This window comes from Oncorhynchus mykiss, chromosome 10 (assembly GCF_013265735.2).
Source record: "Oncorhynchus mykiss isolate Arlee chromosome 10, USDA_OmykA_1.1, whole genome shotgun sequence".
NCBI lineage: Eukaryota > Metazoa > Chordata > Actinopteri > Salmoniformes > Salmonidae > Oncorhynchus > Oncorhynchus mykiss.
The window spans coordinates 84,099,906-84,119,599 of NC_048574.1; the positions used below are offsets into that span (position 1 = coordinate 84,099,906).

The window sequence follows — 19,694 nt, forward strand, 5'->3', positions numbered from 1 at the left end:
TGCTGGGGTTATACAGGTTAGTACTGTAGTACTGCTGGGGTTATACAGGTTAGTACTGTAGTACTGCTGGGGTTATACAGGTTAGTACTGTAGTACTGCTGGGGTTATACAGGTTAGTACTGTAGTACTGCTGGGGTTATACAGGTTAGTACTGCTGGGGTTATACAGGTTAGTACTGTAGTACTGCTGGGTTATACAGGTTAGTACTGCTGGGGTTATACAGGTTAGTACTGTAGTACTGCTGGGGTTATACAGGTTAGTACTGCTGGGGTTATACAGGTTAGTACTGTAGTACTGCTGGGGTTATACAGGTTAGTACTGTAGTACTGCTGGGGTTATACAGGTTAGTACTGTAGTACTGCTGGGGTTATACAGGTTAGTACTGCTGGGGTTATACAGGTTAGTACTGTAGTACTGCTGGGGTTATACAGGTTAGTACTGTAGTACTGCTGGGGTTATACAGGTTAGTACTGCTGGGGTTATACAGGTTAGTACTGTAGTACTGCTGGGTTATACAGGTTAGTACTGCTGGGGTTATACAGGTTAGTACTGTAGTACTGCTGGGGTTATACAGGTTAGTACTGTAGTACTGCTGGGGTTATACAGGTTAGTACTGCTGGGGTTATACAGGTTAGTACTGCTGGGGTTATACAGGTTAGTACTGTAGTACTGCTGGGGTTATACAGGTTAGTACTGCTGGGGTTATACAGGTTAGTACTGTAGTACTGCTGGGTTATACAGGTTAGTACTGCTGGGGTTATACAGGTTAGTACTGTAGTACTGCTGGGTTATACAGGTTAGTACTGCTGGGTTATACAGGTTAGTACTGTAGTACTGCTGGGTTATACAGGTTAGTACTGTAGTACTGCTGGGTTATACAGGTTAGTACTGTAGTACTGCTGGGTTATACAGGTTAGTACTGCTGGGGTTATACAGGTTAGTACTGTAGTACTGCTGGGGTTATACAGGTTAGTACTGTAGTACTGCTGGGGTTATACAGGTTAGTACTGTAGTACTGCTGGGTTATACAGGTTAGTACTGTAGTACTGCTGGGTTATACAGGTTAGTACTGTAGTACTGCTGGGTTATACAGGTTAGTACTGCTGGGGTTATACAGGTTAGTACTGCTGTGGTTATACAGGTTAGTACTGTAGTACTGCTGGGGTTATACAGGTTAGTACTGCTGGGGTTATACAGGTTAGTACTGTAGTACTGCTGGGTTATACAGGTTAGTACTGCTGGGGTTATACAGGTTAGTACTGCTGGGGTTATACAGGTTAGTACTGTAGTACTGCTGGGGTTATACAGGTTAGTACTGTAGTACTGCTGGGGTTATACAGGTTAGTACTGCTGGGGTTATACAGGTTAGTACTGCTGGGTTATACAGGTTAGTACTGTAGTACTGCTGGGGTTATACAGGTTAGTACTGTAGTACTGCTGGGGTTATACAGGTTAGTACTGCTGGGGTTATACAGGTTAGTACTGCTGGGGTTATACAGGTTAGTACTGTAGTACTGCTGGGGTTATACAGGTTAGTACTGTAGTACTGCTGGGTTATACAGGTTAGTACTGTAGTACTGCTGGGTTATACAGGTTAGTACTGCTGGGGTTATACAGGTTAGTACTGTAGTACTGCTGGGTTATACAGGTTAGTACTGCTGGGGTTATACAGGTTAGTACTGCTGGGGTTATACAGGTTAGTACTGTAGTACTGCTGGGTTATACAGGTTAGTACTGTAGTACTGCTGGGGTTATACAGGTTAGTACTGCTGGGGTTATACAGGTTAGTACTGTAGTACTGCTGGGTTATACAGGTTAGTACTGTAGTACTGCTGGGTTATACAGGTTAGTACTGCTGGGGTTATACAGGTTAGTACTGTAGTACTGCTGGGTTATACAGGTTAGTACTGCTGGGGTTATACAGGTTAGTACTGCTGGGGTTATACAGGTTAGTACTGTAGTACTGCTGGGTTATACAGGTTAGTACTGTAGTACTGCTGGGGTTATACAGGTTAGTACTGCTGGGGTTATACAGGTTAGTACTGCTGGGGTTATACAGGTTAGTACTGTAGTACTGCTGGGGTTATACAGGTTAGTACTGCTGGGTTATACAGGTTAGTACTGTAGTACTGCTGGGGTTATACAGGTTAGTACTGTAGTACTGCTGGGGTTATACAGGTTAGTACTGTAGTACTGCTGGGGTTATACAGGTTAGTACTGTAGTACTGCTGGGGTTATACAGGTTAGTACTGCTGGGGTTATACAGGTTAGTACTGTAGTACTGCTGGGTTATACAGGTTAGTACTGCTGGGGTTATACAGGTTAGTACTGTAGTACTGCTGGGGTTATACAGGTTAGTACTGCTGGGGTTATACAGGTTAGTACTGTAGTACTGCTGGGATTATACAGGTTAGTACTGTAGTACTGCTGGGGTTATACAGGTTAGTACTGTAGTACTGCTGGGGTTATACAGGTTAGTACTGCTGGGGTTATACAGGTTAGTACTGTAGTACTGCTGGGGTTATACAGGTTAGTACTGTAGTACTGCTGGGGTTATACAGGTTAGTACTGCTGGGGTTATACAGGTTAGTACTGTAGTACTGCTGGGTTATACAGGTTAGTACTGCTGGGGTTATACAGGTTAGTACTGTAGTACTGCTGGGGTTATACAGGTTAGTACTGTAGTACTGCTGGGGTTATACAGGTTAGTACTGCTGGGGTTATACAGGTTAGTACTGCTGGGGTTATACAGGTTAGTACTGTAGTACTGCTGGGGTTATACAGGTTAGTACTGCTGGGGTTATACAGGTTAGTACTGTAGTACTGCTGGGTTATACAGGTTAGTACTGCTGGGGTTATACAGGTTAGTACTGTAGTACTGCTGGGTTATACAGGTTAGTACTGCTGGGTTATACAGGTTAGTACTGTAGTACTGCTGGGTTATACAGGTTAGTACTGTAGTACTGCTGGGTTATACAGGTTAGTACTGTAGTACTGCTGGGTTATACAGGTTAGTACTGCTGGGGTTATACAGGTTAGTACTGTAGTACTGCTGGGGTTATACAGGTTAGTACTGTAGTACTGCTGGGGTTATACAGGTTAGTACTGTAGTACTGCTGGGTTATACAGGTTAGTACTGTAGTACTGCTGGGTTATACAGGTTAGTACTGTAGTACTGCTGGGTTATACAGGTTAGTACTGCTGGGGTTATACAGGTTAGTACTGCTGTGGTTATACAGGTTAGTACTGTAGTACTGCTGGGGTTATACAGGTTAGTACTGCTGGGGTTATACAGGTTAGTACTGTAGTACTGCTGGGTTATACAGGTTAGTACTGCTGGGGTTATACAGGTTAGTACTGCTGGGGTTATACAGGTTAGTACTGTAGTACTGCTGGGGTTATACAGGTTAGTACTGTAGTACTGCTGGGGTTATACAGGTTAGTACTGCTGGGGTTATACAGGTTAGTACTGCTGGGTTATACAGGTTAGTACTGTAGTACTGCTGGGGTTATACAGGTTAGTACTGTAGTACTGCTGGGGTTATACAGGTTAGTACTGCTGGGGTTATACAGGTTAGTACTGCTGGGGTTATACAGGTTAGTACTGTAGTACTGCTGGGGTTATACAGGTTAGTACTGTAGTACTGCTGGGTTATACAGGTTAGTACTGTAGTACTGCTGGGTTATACAGGTTAGTACTGCTGGGGTTATACAGGTTAGTACTGTAGTACTGCTGGGTTATACAGGTTAGTACTGCTGGGGTTATACAGGTTAGTACTGCTGGGGTTATACAGGTTAGTACTGTAGTACTGCTGGGTTATACAGGTTAGTACTGTAGTACTGCTGGGGTTATACAGGTTAGTACTGCTGGGGTTATACAGGTTAGTACTGTAGTACTGCTGGGTTATACAGGTTAGTACTGTAGTACTGCTGGGTTATACAGGTTAGTACTGTAGTACTGCTGGGTTATACAGGTTAGTACTGCTGGGGTTATACAGGTTAGTACTGCTGGGGTTATACAGGTTAGTACTGTAGTACTGCTGGGTTATACAGGTTAGTACTGCTGGGTTATACAGGTTAGTACTGTAGTACTGCTGGGGTTATACAGGTTAGTACTGCTGGGGTTATACAGGTTAGTACTGCTGGGGTTATACAGGTTAGTACTGTAGTACTGCTGGGGTTATACAGGTTAGTACTGCTGGGTTATACAGGTTAGTACTGTAGTACTGCTGGGGTTATACAGGTTAGTACTGCTGGGGTTATACAGGTTAGTACTGTAGTACTGCTGGGGTTATACAGGTTAGTACTGCTGGGGTTATACAGGTTAGTACTGCTGGGTTATACAGGTTAGTACTGCTGGGGTTATACAGGTTAGTACTGTAGTACTGCTGGGGTTATACAGGTTAGTACTGCTGGGTTATACAGGTTAGTACTGTAGTACTGCTGGGGTTATACAGGTTAGTACTGCTGGGGTTATACAGGTTAGTACTGCTGGGGTTATACAGGTTAGTACTGCTGGGGTTATACAGGTTAGTACTGCTGGGTTATACAGGTTAGTACTGCTGGGGTTATACAGGTTAGTACTGTAGTACTGCTGGGTTATACAGGTTAGTACTGTAGTACTGCTGGGGTTATACAGGTTAGTACTGCTGGGGTTATACAGGTTAGTACTGCTGGGGTTATACAGGTTAGTACTGTAGTACTGCTGGGTTATACATGTTAGTACTGTAGTACTGCTGGGGTTATACAGGTTAGTACTGCTGGGGTTATACAGGTTAGTACTGCTGGGTTATACAGGTTAGTACTGCTGGGGTTATACAGGTTAGTACTGTAGTACTGCTGGGTTATACAGGTTAGTACTGTAGTACTGCTGGGGTTATACAGGTTAGTACTGTAGTACTGCTGGGGTTATACAGGTTAGTACTGCTGGGGTTATACAGGTTAGTACTGCTGGGTTATACAGGTTAGTACTGTAGTACTGCTGGGGTTATACAGGTTAGTACTGTAGTACTGCTGGGGTTATACAGGTTAGTACTGCTGGGGTTATACAGGTTAGTACTGTAGTACTGCTGGGTTATACAGGTTAGTACTGCTGGGGTTATACAGGTTAGTACTGCTGGGGTTATACAGGTTAGTACTGTAGTACTGCTGGGTTATACAGGTTAGTACTGTAGTACTGCTGGGGTTATACAGGTTAGTACTGTAGTACTGCTGGGGTTATACAGGTTAGTACTGTAGTACTGCTGGGGTTATACAGGTTAGTACTGTAGTACTGCTGGGTTATACAGGTTAGTACTGCTGGGGTTATACAGGTTAGTACTGCTGGGGTTATACAGGTTAGTACTGTAGTACTGCTGGGGTTATACAGGTTAGTACTGCTGGGGTTATACAGGTTAGTACTGCTGGGGTTATACAGGTTAGTACTGTAGTACTGCTGGGGTTATACAGGTTAGTACTGTAGTACTGCTGGGGTTATACAGGTTAGTACTGTAGTACTGCTGGGTTATACAGGTTAGTACTGCTGGGGTTATACAGGTTAGTACTGCTGGGTTATACAGGTTAGTACTGTAGTACTGCTGGGGTTATACAGGTTAGTACTGCTGGGGTTATACAGGTTAGTACTGTAGTACTGCTGGGGTTATACAGGTTAGTACTGTAGTACTGCTGGGGTTATACAGGTTAGTACTGTAGTACTGCTGGGGTTATACAGGTTAGTACTGCTGGGGTTATACAGGTTAGTACTGTAGTACTGCTGGGGTTATACAGGTTAGTACCGCATGGGGTTATACAGGTTAGTACCGCATGGGGTTATACAGGTTAGTACTGCTGGGGTTATACAGGTTAGTACCGCATGGGGTTATACAGGTTAGTACTGCTGGGGTTATACAGGTTAGTACTGTAGTACTGCTGGGGTTATACAGGTTAGTACCGCATGGGGTTATACAGGTTAGTACTGCTGGGGTTATACAGGTTAGTACTGTAGTACTGCTGGGGTTATACAGGTTAGTACTGTAGTACTAATCCACCTCTCTCTGGCTCCGCCCCCCCCCTCCACCTCTCTCTCCCTCTGCCCCCCTCCATCTCTCTCTGCCCCCCCCCCCCCCCCCCACCCCTCCACCTCTCTCTGGCTCCGCCCCCCTCCACCTCTCTCTCCCTCTGCCCCCCTCCACCTCTCTCTGGCTCCCCCCCCTCCCTCCACCTATCTCTGGCTCCGCCCCCCCTCCACCTCTCACCTCTCTAGATGTGTGGTGTGATGGTATCAGCCAGTGAAGACTCCACCCCCTCAGTGATCTACCACTGTGTGTTGCGTGGGTTGGAGCGCCTCCTGCTGTCGGAGCAGCTGTCTCGTATGGATGGAGAGGCACTGGTTAAACTGAGTGTCGACCGGGTTAACATGCCAAGCCCTCACAGAGCCATGTCTGCCCTGGGACTCATGCTCACCTGCATGTACACAGGTAACATCTACCTGTACCTAGTATCATCTAACTAACGCTAGCTAGCTTAGCCCTGCATTTACACAGGTAACATCTACCTTTACCTAGTATCATCTATCTATACCTAGTATCATCTAACTAACGCTAACTAGCTTAGCCCTGCATTTACACAGGTAACATCTACCTTTACCTAGTATCATCTAACTAACGCTAGCTAGCTTAGCCCTGCATGTACGCAGGTAACATCTACCTGTACCTAGTATCATCTAACTAACTAACGCTAGCTAGCTTAGCCCTGCATGTACACAGGTAACATCTACCTGTACCTAGTATCATCTAACTAACTAACGCTAGCTAGCTTAGCCCTGCATGTACACAGGTAACATCTACCTGTACCTAGTATCATCTAACTATCGCTAACTAGCCTAGCCCTGCATGTACGCAGGTAACATCTACCTATACCTAGTATCATCTAACTAACTAATGCTAACTAGCTTAGCCCTGCATGTACACAGGTAACAGCTACCTATACCTAGTATCATCTAACTATCGCTAACTAGCCTAGCCCTGCATATATGTAGTTCCAAGACAACAAACTATTAGCCATTATAACAATGTAGAGGCTATAGCTATCGCTAACATAACAATGTAGGGGCTATAGCGATCGCTAACATAACAATGTAGAGGCTATAGCTATCGCTAACATAACAATGTAGAGGCTATAGCTATCGCTAACATAACAATGTAGAGGCTATAGCTATCGCTAACATAACAATGTAGGGGCTATAGCTATCGCTAACATAACAATGTAGGGGCTATAGCTATCGCTAACATAACAATGTAGGGGCTATAGCTATCGCTAACACAACAATGTAGAGGCTATAGCTATCGCTAACATAACAATGTAGAGGCTATAGCTATCGCTAGCATAACAATGTAGGGGCTATAGCTATCGCTAACATAACAATGTAGATGCTATAGCTATCGCTAACATAATAAAGTAAATAGCTTATGCTAACAATTTTAAGAATCCTCTTCCTTCCCAGGACAGGAAAACAAGATTCCCTCCTATGACCAATTAACTAACCCCAATCGTACAAACTCCTCCCTCACAAACTAGCCTGGGTACCAGTCTGTTTAGCTAACATTCCACATTTGCAATGACAGAGTACAAGGTGTGGAATGTTAGCCACACAGACTGGTACCCAGGCTACTACCCCCCAAAACCAGCTTTGTCTATGAGTAAAAATAACTAAACTTTTCCATCAAACAATCGTTTTAATAATTTAATAATCACGACGAATCACCCTCTCATCCTCCCAGCGGTGCGTACCTCAGCAGAGTCAGCGTTGGGGTCAGAGGTGATGGGGTCAGAGGTTAGAGGTCAGGGGTCAGAGGTTACCTCGGGTCCTGTTGCTTTCTCCTCAGGCAAGGAGAAGGCCAGCCCTGGTCGCCCGGCCGGCGCTGTCGACCCTCAGGCCCCCGACAGCGAGTCTGTCATCGTTGCCATGGAGAGGGTCTCTGTGCTCTTCGACAGGTAGGGTTGTGACGACAACACGTCTGGACATAAACACAGTCTACGCACAACTCTGTCAGACACACAACCCTATCAGACACACAACCCTGTCAGACACACAACCCTATCAGACACACAACCCTGTCAGACACACAACCCTGTCAGACACACAACCCTGTCAGACACACAACCCTATCAGACACACAACCCTGTCAGACACACAACCCTGTCAGACACACAACCCTATCAGACACACAACTCTGTCAGACACACAACCCTGTCAGACACACAACTCTGTCAGACACACAACCCTGTCAGACACACAACCCTGTCAGACACACAACCCTGTCAGACACACAACCCTGTCAGACACACAACCCTATCAGACACACAACCCTGTCAGACACACAACCCTATCAGACACACAACCCTATCAACCCTGTCAGACACACAACCCTGTCAGACACACAACCCTATCAGACACACAACCCTATCAACCCTATCAGACACACAACCCTGTCAGACACACAACTCTATCAGACACACAACCCTATCAGACACACAACCCTATCAGACACACAACCCTATCAGACACACAACCCTGTCAGACACACAACCCTGTCAGACACACAACCCTGTCAGACACACAACCCTGTCAGACACACAACCCTGTCAGACACACAACCCTATCAGACACACAACCCTATCAGACACACAACCCTATCAGACACACAACCCTATCAACCCTATCAGACACACAACCCTGTCAGACACACAACCCTATCAGACACACAACCCTGTCAGACACACAACCCTATCAGACACACAACCCTATCAGACACACAACCCTATCAGACACACAACCCTATCAACCCTATCAGACACACAACCCTGTCAGACACACAACCCTGTCAGACACACAACCCTATCAGACACACAACCCTATCAACCCTATCAGACACACAACCCTATCAGACACACAACCCTATCAGACACACAACCCTATCAGACACACAACCCTATCAGACACACAACCCTATCAGACACACAACCCTATCAGACACACAACCCTGTCAGACACACAACCCTATCAACCCTATCAGACACACAACCCTATCAGACACACAACCCTATCAGACACACAACCCTATCAGACACACAACCCTATCAGACACACAACCCTATCAGACACACAACCCTATCAACCCTATCAGACACACAACCCTATCAGACACACAACCCATTCAACCCTATCAGACACACAACCCTATCAGACACACAACCCATTCAACCCTATCAGACACACAACCCTATCAGACACACAACCCATTCAACCCTATCAGACACACAACCCTATCAGACACACAACCCATTCAACCCTATCAGACACACAACCCATTCAACCCTATCAGACACACAACCCATTCAACCCTATCAGACACACAACCCATTCAACCCTATCAGACACACAACCCATTCAACCCTATCAGACACACAACCCATTCAACCCTATCAGACACACAACCCATTCAACCCTATCAGACACACAACCCACATGACGTTGTATCTCATCCAGTGGGGCTTCAGAACACATTACTGTTATCTGATAAATGAATATAATGGAAACAGGTTTCTCATATTAACCATAGTAACAGACTGTTATATATCTGGTGTGATGGTTTACCATAGCAACAGACTGTTATATATCTGGTGTGATGGTTTACCATAGTAACAGACTGTTATATATCTGGTGTGATGGTTTACCATAGCAACAGACTGTTATATATCTGGATTGATGGTTTACCATAGCAACAGACTGTTATATATCTGGTGTGATGGTTTACCATAGCAACAGACTGTTATATATCTGGTGTGATGGTTTACCATAGCAACAGACTGTTATATATCTGGTGTGATGGTTTACCATAGCAACAGACTGTTATATATCTGGTGTGATGGTTTACCATAGCAACAGACTGTTATATATCTGGTGTGATGGTTTACCATAGCAACAGACTGTTATATATCTGGTGTGATGGTTTACCATAGTAACAGACTGTTATATATCTGGTGTGATGGTTTACCATAGCAACAGACTGTTATATATCTGGTGTGATGGTTTACCATAGCAACAGACTGTTATATATCTGGTGTGATGGTTTACCATAGCAACAGACTGTTATATATCTGGTTTGATGGTTTCTCATATTAACCATAGCAACAGACTGTTATATATCTGTTGTGATGGTTTCTCATTTTAACCATAGCAACAGACTGTTATATATCTGGTTTGATGGTTTCTCATAGTAACTATAGTAACAGACTGTTATATATCTGGTTTGATGGTTTACCATAGCAACAGACTGTTATATATCTGGTTTGATGGTTTACCATAGCAACTGACTGTTATATATCTGGTTTAATGGTTTACCATAGCAACAGACTGTTATATATCTGGTGTGATGGTTTCTCATATTAACCATAGACTGATTTATCTGGTTTTTGGGGTCTATTTTCTAACAATCCAGTCTATCCAGACCCAGTCTTTTTGGGGTCTATTTTCTAACAATGTAGCCAGTCTTTTTGGGGGGTTGTCTAACAATGTAGCCAGTCTTTTTTGGGGGTTGTCTAACAATGTAGCCAGTCTTTTTGGGGGTTGTCTAACAATGTAGCCAGTCTTTTTGGTGGGTTGTCTAACAATGTAGCCAGTCTTTTTGGTGGGTTGTCTATTTTCAAACAATGTAGCCAGTCTCTCAGTTGTTTCCTGATGTCTGGTTCTCCATGTCCGTTATCCCCGATATTTCCTACATTTGTTGTGCCAGGGTCCGTAAGGGTTTACCCAGCGAGGCACGGGTGGTGGCCAGGATTCTTCCTCAGTTCCTGGACGACTTCTTTCCTCCGCAGGACGTCATGAACAAGGTCATCGGAGAGTTCCTGTCCAATCAGCAGCCTTACCCACAGTTCATGGCTACTGTGGTCTACAAGGTCAGTGTGAGAATGGTGGACAGTACAGGTGGGTATGTGACAGACAACTCACTCTCTCTTTCGCTATCCCCCCCCATCTCTCTCCATCCCTCTCTCTCTCTCCCTCCCCCATGGGTTCTGCTGTCTTTGTCGAACTCTCTCTCCCTCCCCCTCTCCTCCCTCTCGCTCTCCCCTCCCTCCCTCTCATCCCTCACCCTCTCCTCCCTCTCTCTCATCCCTCACCCTCTCCTCCCTCTCTCCTCCCTCTCCTCCCTCACCCTCTCCTCCCTCTCTCCTCCCTCTCCTCCCTCAGGTGTTCCAGACCCTCCATGCTACAGGCCAGTCCAGTATGGTGACAGACTGGGTGTTACTGTCTCTGTCTAACTTCACCCAGAGAACCCCAGTTGCCATGGCCATGTGGAGTCTGTCTTGCTTCTTCATCTCTGCCTCCACCTCCCAGTGGGTCTCTGCCCTGTATCCTTACTAGAGAGGGGGACAGGTGGGGGTGTTTGTGTCTTTGTGCGTCTCTGTGTGTGTGTGTGTGTGTGTGTGTGTGTGTGCAGTCTGTGTCTGTGTGTGTGTCTGTGTCTTTGTGCGTCTCTGTGTGTGTGTGTGTGTGTGTGTGTCTGTCTGTCTCTGTGTGTGTGTCTGTGTCTTTGTGTGTGTCTGTCTGTCTCTGTGTGTGTGTGTGTGTGTGTTTGTGTGCAGTCTGTATCTTTGTGTGTCTCTGTGTGTCTGTGTCTCTGTGTGTGTCTTTGTGTGTCTCTGTGTGTGTGTGTGCAGTCTGTGTCTGTGTGTGTGTGTGCGCAGTCTGTCTCTGTGTGTGTCTGTCTTTGTGTGTCTCTGTGTGTGTGTGTGTGCGTGCAGTCTGTGTCTCTGTGTGTGTGTGTCTGTGTCTTTGTGTGTCTCTGTGTGTGTCTTTGTGTGTGTGTGTGTGTGTCTCTGTGTGTGTGTGTGTGCAGTCTGTGTGTGCAGTCTCTGTGTGTGTGTGTGTGTGTGCAGTCTGTGTGTGTGTGTGTGTGTGCAGTCGTGTGTGTGTGTGTGTGTGTGTGGTAGAGAAGTAGAAGTCATATTGTCCTCCATCTCTCCTTAACCCCCCCCCAGCCTGCCCCATGTCATCAGCCGTATGGGTAAGAGTGAGGTGGTGGACATCAGCCTGTTCTGTCTGGTAGCCCTGGACTTCTACAGACACCAGCTGGATGAAGAGTTGGACCGCAGAGCCTTCCAGTCTGTCTTCCAGACCGTGGCCTCGCCTGGCAACACCTATCAGCAGCTACTGGACTGTCTGCAGAGTATCCACCAAGACACATCACTCTGAGAGAGAGATGTAGACCTATCACCAGACATCACAGAGAGAGGGGGGCGGAGAGAGAGATGGGGGAGTGGGGGAGGGGGTGCAGAGAGAGAGAGGGACATGTAGCTCCTATCACCAGACATCACACAGAGAGAGGGGGGGCAGAGTGAGATGGGGGGGGGGGGGGGGGGCAGAGAGAGAGAGAGACATGTAGCTCCTATCACCAGACATCACAGAGAGAGAGAGAGAGAGAGAGAGGGGAGGGGGGGGCAGAGTGAGAGGGGGGGGGGGGGGGGGCAGAAGGAGAGAGAGAGGGGAGGGGGGGGCAGAGTGAGAGGGGGGGGGGGGCAGAAAGAGAGAGACAGAGCGAGAGAGAGAGAGGTGGGGGGGGGCAGAGAGAGACAGAGCGAGAGAGAGGGGAGGGGCAGAAAGAGGGAGATGGAGAGGGTTGGGGGACAGAGAGAGAGAGGGGGGGGGCAGAGAGAGAGACAGAGAGAGAGACAGAGAGGGGCAGAGAGAGGGGGGGGGGCAGAGGGAGACATGTAGCTCCTATCACCAGACATCACAGAGAGAGAGTGAGGGGCAGAGAGACGGTGACAGAGAGAGAGAGAGGGAGAGGGAGAGACGGTGACAGAGGGAGAGGGAGAGACGGTGACAGAGGGAGAAGGAGAGACGGTGACAGAGGGAGAGAGACCAAACAATTAAACAGACGGACACACAACTAGTCTTTCTTCGTCCAAATCAGATGATCTCATCTCCTTTCCCTCTCAGCTGCTGATCTGACATCGTTGAAGAGCCTCAAGGAAAGCCACATGACAGAGGAAGGAGTGTCTTACTGTACCAGACATACAGGAAAGGAGAGAACTGACAGAGGCAGGAAGCCATTTTACAGTGTTAGGACACTGCTAGCTAGCGACAGGCTCGTACTTCTCTCCCTTCTAGAGAAATAATTGAAAGAAAGAAATAATTGGCTCCATTTAAGATTATTTTGGTTCCGCCTGCATCCTCGTTTCCCCCCGGACCATTCATTAAGACGGACAACAACACACCCACCATGAGGGACTTCCAGCACCTTGATGACAAACTAAGAAAAATAATATTCAATCCTCCCCCCAAAAAAAGAGGAAAAACCCTGGAATTGTATATTTTCCTGTGAAGTACTTCATTGGTTGTGATGTGAAATCAAGATACGATAAAAAACCATAAACAAATCTATAAAGTATTTCCTGATGTTTAAAAGTTCCATACTTCTATTTTTCAGTTGTTGTTTTATTACAAACGGCAAAGTAATGATTTAAACTGACTGATTACAGCTGATGCTTTGATTGATAGGTCTTATACATCCCAAATGATACTCTATTCCCTACTTTGGTAAAGTAGTGCACTATATAGGGAATAGGGTGCCATAGGGCTCTGGTCTAAAGTAGTGCACTATATAGGGAATAGGGTGCCATAGGGCTCTGGTCTAAAGTAGTGCACTACATAGGGAATAGGGTGCCATAGGGCTCTGGTCTAAAGTAGTGCACTACATAGGGAATAGGGCACTGGTCTAAAGTAGTGCACTACATAGGGAATGATCCCCGTTGTGTTTTTAAGATGTGATGATTATTATGATGACTGGCCCGGAAGGACTTTCACCTCTTTTTAAAAGGGAGAAGAATCTGCATCATGAATGAATTTATCTTAACACTTAAAGCCATGAGGATGGTGAATGAATGAGAACTACTGTAAAAGAGACATGAGGATGGTGAATGAATGAGAACTACTGTAAAAGAGACATGAGGATGGTGAATGAATGAGAACTACTGTAAAAGAGACATGAGGATGGTGAATGAATGAGAACTACTGTAAAAGAGACATGAGGATGGTGAATGAATGAGAACTACTGTAAAAGAGACATGAGGATGGTGAATGAATGAGAACTACTGTAAAAGAGACATGAGGATGGTGAATGAATGAGAACTACTGTAAAAGAGACATGAGGATGGTGAATGAATGAGAACTACTGTAAAAGAGACATGAGGATGGTGAATGAATGAGAACTACTGTAAAAGAGACATGAGGATGGTGAATGAATGAGAACTACTGTAAAAGAGACATGAGGATGGTGAATGAATGAGAACTACTGTAAAAGAGACATGAGGATGGTGAATGAATGAGAACTACTGTAAAAGAGACATGAGGATGATGAATGAATGAGAACTACTGTAAAAGAGACATGAGGATGGTGAATGAATGAGAACTACTGTAAAAGAGACATGAGGATGGTGAATGAATGAGAACTACTGTAAAAGAGACATGAGGATGATGAGCGATGAAGAAACCGTAATGGGACATTGAGATGACTGACGGGTGGTTGTTTTTTTACTGTGTCTCAGTGTCTTGCACACACACACACACACACACACATTATGGCATGTCCTGTGATTCCCCTTGTCATTTCAAATGGACACACACACATTGCGCTGCATGCTTTGCTGTTGAAATGTCCGCTGGCCAGAAGCATAAGGTGGCCATTTTATTGACCTTTAAGATCCCCGACAGGTTGGTCCACTGACCTCCTTCACCTTGTTTCTGACCTCCTTCACATTGTTTCTGACCTCCTTCACATTGTTTCTGATACACTGACCTCCTTCACATTGTTTCTGATACACTGACCTCCTTCACCTTGTTTCTGATACACTGACCTCCTTCACCTTGTTTCTGATACACTGACCTCCTTCACAATGTTTCTGATACACTGACCTCCTTCACCTTGTTTCTGATACACTGACCTCCTTCACAATGTTTCTGATACACTGACCTCCTTCACCTTGTTTCTGATACACTGACCTCCTTCACATTGTTTCTGATACACTGACCTCCTTCACATTGTTTGTGATACACTGACCTCCTTCACCTTGTTTCTGACCTCCTTCACATTGTTTCTGATACACTGACCTCCTTCACATTGTTTCTGATACACTGACCTCCTTCACATTGTTTCTGATACACTGACCTCCTTCACCTTGTTTCTGATACACTGACCTCCTTCACATTGTTTCTGACCTCCTTCACATTGTTTCTGATACACTGACCTCCTTCACATTGTTTCTGATACACTGACCTCCTTCACATTGTTTGTGATACACTGACCTCCTTCACCTTGTTTCTGACCTCCTTCACATTGTTTCTGACCTCCTTCACATTGTTTCTGATACACTGACCTCCTTCACCTTGTTTCTGATACACTGACCTCCTTCACATTGTTTCTGATACACTGACCTCCTTCACCTTGTTTCTGACCTCCTTCACATTGTTTCTGACCTCCTTCACATTGTTTCTGATACACTGACCTCCTTCACCATGTTTCTGATACACTGACCTCCTTCACCTTGTTTCTGATACACTGACCTCCTTCACATTGTTTCTGATACACTTACCTCCTTCACATTGTTTCTGATACACTGACCTCCTTCACCTTGTTTCTGATACACTGACCTCCTTCACAATGTTTCTGATACACTGACCTCCTTCACATTGTTTCTGATACACTTACCTCCTTCACATTGTTTCTGATACACTGACCTCCTTCACATTGTTTCTGATACACTTACCTCCTTCACATTGTTTCTGATACACTGACCCTGACCGACTCAATAATGTCCTACTTTGTGTTTAAACTGATGCATGGCCTCTTCTTTCCTAGCTGTTAGTTAGATCAGTCAAATCGTTGATTCGATCGATTTGGTTGATTTCGTTTCGATGTATTTCTATGGTAACTGTCGCCCGGGGCCCGACGATAGAGGGCGCGTTTCTAAGGTAACTGTCGCCCGGGGCCCGACGATAGAGGGCGCGTTTCTATGGTAACTGTCGCCCGGGGCCCGACGATAGAGGGCGCGTTTCTATGGTAACTGTCGCCCGGGGGCCCGACGATAGAGGACGCGTTTCTATGGTAACTGTCGCCCGGGGGCCCGACGATAGAGGACGCGTTTCTATGGTAACTGTCGCCCGGGGACCGACGATAAGAGGATGAGGAGCAACACAGACCATCCAAAGGGGAACCTTGTAACCATAGCGACCAACGGCAATCTTTGACACATCAACAGGTTGGGGAATTAGTCCTTCAGTTGTGGCTGTTTTTTTTTTAAATCAGAGCTTTAAAATGGCTCCCTATTCTCTATGTAGTGCACTTCTTTTGACAGGGGTCCATAGGGTCGTAGTGCACTTCTTTTGACAGGGGTCCATAGGGTCGTAGTGCACTTCTTTTAACAGGGGTCCATAGGGTTGTAGTGCACTGCAAAGGGAATAGGGTGCTATTTCAGGATACACTCAGAAAGACCGGGCCCTTGGTCATCAGTAGAGTTAGCCATCCTTATCCCAGCCAGAATGGCCCGTAGTCCAAAGTAGTGCACTATAAAGGGAACAGGGAGCCATTTTGGGACGGCATTGTTGTGATGTATCAGATGTGACTGTAGTCCAGTCCAGTCCAGACCGTGTAGAATTCACCTAATACATCGGGATTAAGCCCCTTGTTGCTGTTTCTAAGGTTACGGGGGCGTCCCAAATGACATCCTATCCCCTATATAGGGTCCCCCCCCCCCCCCCCCCCAGTCATGTATTGGGTAATACACCAACGTTTGGGCATCACGGTTCCCTCTTCAGACCCTGAATGACTAGGGGGTTTATATAAGTCATGTTCTCTGGCTGAGCTGTTTATTCTCTGTTAGTCAGCACCTCGACACTAAGTCATGTTCTCTGGCTGAGCTGTTTATTCTCTGATAGTCAGCACCTCAACACTAAGTCATGTTCTCTGGGTGAGCTGTTTATTCTCTGATAGTCAGCACCTCGACACTAAGTTTTATCTGGGTCTATATTTTAAACAACTAGAGACAGACTGAATGAGTTTTATCTGGGTCTATATCTCAACTAGAGACAGACTGAATGAGTTTTATCTGATGTCAGAGATACTGTAGAACAATCAATAAACCAAGTCAATTAGGGTTTTCAGACGTTAAAAACAGGTTTCTGATTTAGTGTTAACTTGCTAACTATTTAAAGAGAACATTCAGTCTCTAGTTGAGATATAGACCCAGATAAAACTCATTCAGTCTGTCTCTAGTTGAGATATAGACCCAGATAAAACTCATTCAGTCTGTCTCTAGTTGAGATATAGACCCAGATAAAACTCATTCAGTCTGTCTCTAGTTGTTTAAGATATAGACCCAGATAAAACTCATTCAGTCTGTCTCTAGTTGAGATATAGACCCAGATAAAACTCATTCAGTCTGTCTCTAGTTAAGATATGGACCCAGATAAAACTCATTCAGTCTGTCTCTAGTTAAGATATGGACCCAGATAAAACTCATTCAGTCTGTCTCTAGTTAAGATATGGACCCAGATAAAACTAATTCAGTCTGTCTCTAGTTGTTTAAGATATGGACCCAGATAAAACTCATTCAGTCTGTCTCTAGTTGTTTAAGATATGGACCCAGATAAAACTCATTCAGTCTGTCTCTAGTTGTTTAAGATATGGACCCAGATAAAACTCATTCAGTCTGTCTCTAGTTGTTTAAGATATAGACCCAGATAAAACTCATTCAGTCTGTCTCTAGTTAAGATATAGACCCAGATAAAACTCATTCAGTCTGTCTCTAGTTAAGATATGGACCCAGATAAAACTCATTCAGTCTGTCTCTAGTTGAGATATAGACCCAGATAAAACTCATTCAGTCTGTCTCTAGTTAAGATATGGACCCAGAGGTCGACTGATGTTTAGCACAGCTCTCGTTGAGAGACTTTTTTAAAATCCATTTTTAGGTTAAAAGCTAAACTGACCCAAGTTCAGTGTCTTTGGGTGTCTTCAGTGGTCGCTAACCCTGGTCTAGAAGGGCTGCAGTGTGTGTGTGTGTGTGTGTGTGTGTGCAGGCTTTTAACACACATCATTCAGCTAACCAAGGTCTTGATGATTGTGATTAAACATAAAAGCAGGTGTGTTAGTGCTGGGCTGGAACAGGGGACCAGGGTTGGCCAGCCTTGTCCTACAACATGGTCTGAACAGAAGCACATGTGATGTGAGATTCTTCTTCCCCAGGAGGTTTTCACTGATCATCGGGAGGCTATGATAGAATCGGAACTCTCGTTCTATGCACAGAATTAGAATTCTGTTGGTGAGAGTTCCGTTCACTCCATTCTGGAAGCCTCTGCTGCTACACAACCCGGTTGTGTTCTGTTCTGTCACACTTCTCTTTCTCTCTCTTGTCTGCAAGATTATACTGTTCATTCAAATATTGAATTTAAAAAGGCAATATTTTAACTTGATCAATTACCGGAGATGATATGATGTAGAAATTAATAAAAGTATTTAAACATGTAAAAGACAATTCCATGTCTGTTTTGTGTGTTTCCTTTGTAAATGAATGTCTTATCTTTTAAAAATATATTAATTCCACTACTGTTTAGATAGATACATTAGCTTCCATGCCATGCTGTTAACTTCAAGCAAAGATATCAGGCAGGGTAAGGTAGTTGTGGAGGCGTTTAGCCCAATGTTTAGGGGGGTGTTTAATCCTCTCTCTCACTGTGTTGGGTGGGAAGAGAACAACATGAACAGAGAGAGATTTTTAATGATTTTCCGACCTGCAATATTTGATCATGTACAAGTAGTCTACTGTAGTGTATATCTGTTTCTCTGATTTTAAGGCTGCACGTTCTAAATTACACCTTATTCCCTATGGATCCCGGTCAAAATCAGTGCGCTACATAGGGACTAGCGTGCTGTTTGGGCGAAACGGAATGAAGACACCAATTTAGACCTGCCCAGACACGGCTGCCGTCACAGACTGTCAACCAAGGTGGCTGTGATGTCATCTCAGTCCTGTGTAGTCTACACACACACACACCAGGGGAACGTTTTAATAGTTAACAGAGTATTAATCCCAGATTTAACCACTAAGCCATGTGGCTCACGTAGTGTGCATCCCTAAATGGCCCCCTATTCCCTATGTAGTACACTGGACCCTGGTCAAAAGCAGTGCACACTACACAGAGATTAGGGGGGCCATATGGTTCCCGTACAGTAGACGACTGTTCAGCTGGACATTTGTAGGATTATCTCTGTGTTAATATATATATTATCAATATGTATCTCCACTGAACATGTCAATGCAACAAAATAAAATAATTGTAAAATTAAATAAAATAAAACATTCCCAGATATTTTCCATATGTGCAAAAAAAAAAAGCTTTATTTCTCTGTAATTTTGTGCCACAAATGTGTTTTTATATTTCTGTTAGAGAGCATTTCTCCTTTGCCAAGATAATCCCTCCACCTGACAGGTGTGGCATATCAACAAGTTGATTAAACAGCATGATCATTACACAGGTGCACTTTGTGCTGGGGGGACAATAAAAAGCCACTTTGAAATGTGCAGTTTTGTCGCACAGACCCCAGGTCCAGACCCCAGGTCCAGACCCCAGGTCCAGACACCAGATATAGACCCCAGAT

General features: G+C 45.0%; 1 protein-coding gene and 2 long non-coding RNA genes across 5 annotated transcripts in view; 2 read left to right on the forward strand and 1 right to left on the reverse strand.

Moving 5' to 3' along the window:
- LOC110516172 (huntingtin) overlaps positions 1 to 12,291 on the forward strand; it is a 130,719-nt gene extending 118,428 nt beyond the window's left edge. For 2 of the 3 annotated variants that reach the window (XM_036934297.1, XM_036934295.1), the window contains 5 exons: positions 6,242 to 6,455; positions 7,863 to 7,971; positions 10,773 to 10,935; positions 11,228 to 11,388; positions 12,019 to 12,291. In XM_036934297.1, the coding sequence (XP_036790192.1) occupies positions 6,242 to 6,455; positions 7,863 to 7,971; positions 10,773 to 10,935; positions 11,228 to 11,388; positions 12,019 to 12,232 (861 nt within the window). In that variant the 3' untranslated portion in view covers positions 12,233 to 12,291. The remainder of the gene's footprint in view (positions 1 to 6,241; positions 6,456 to 7,862; positions 7,972 to 10,772; positions 10,936 to 11,227; positions 11,389 to 12,018) is intronic. The other variant, XM_036934296.1, reaches the window with a different exon arrangement.
- A 2,541-nt stretch (positions 12,292 to 14,832) lies between these two features.
- Positions 14,833 to 16,015, reverse strand: LOC118936844. Its single transcript, XR_005034299.1, has 2 exons — positions 15,120 to 16,015; positions 14,833 to 15,069 (listed from the first exon to the last, which is right to left on the reverse strand). It is a non-coding gene; the product is annotated as an uncharacterized LOC118936844 (long non-coding RNA).
- LOC118936845 lies at positions 15,912 to 18,565 on the forward strand. The gene is made up of 2 exons (XR_005034300.1): positions 15,912 to 15,965; positions 16,010 to 18,565. It is a non-coding gene; the product is annotated as an uncharacterized LOC118936845 (long non-coding RNA).
- Positions 18,566 to 19,694: the final 1,129 nt, after the last annotated feature.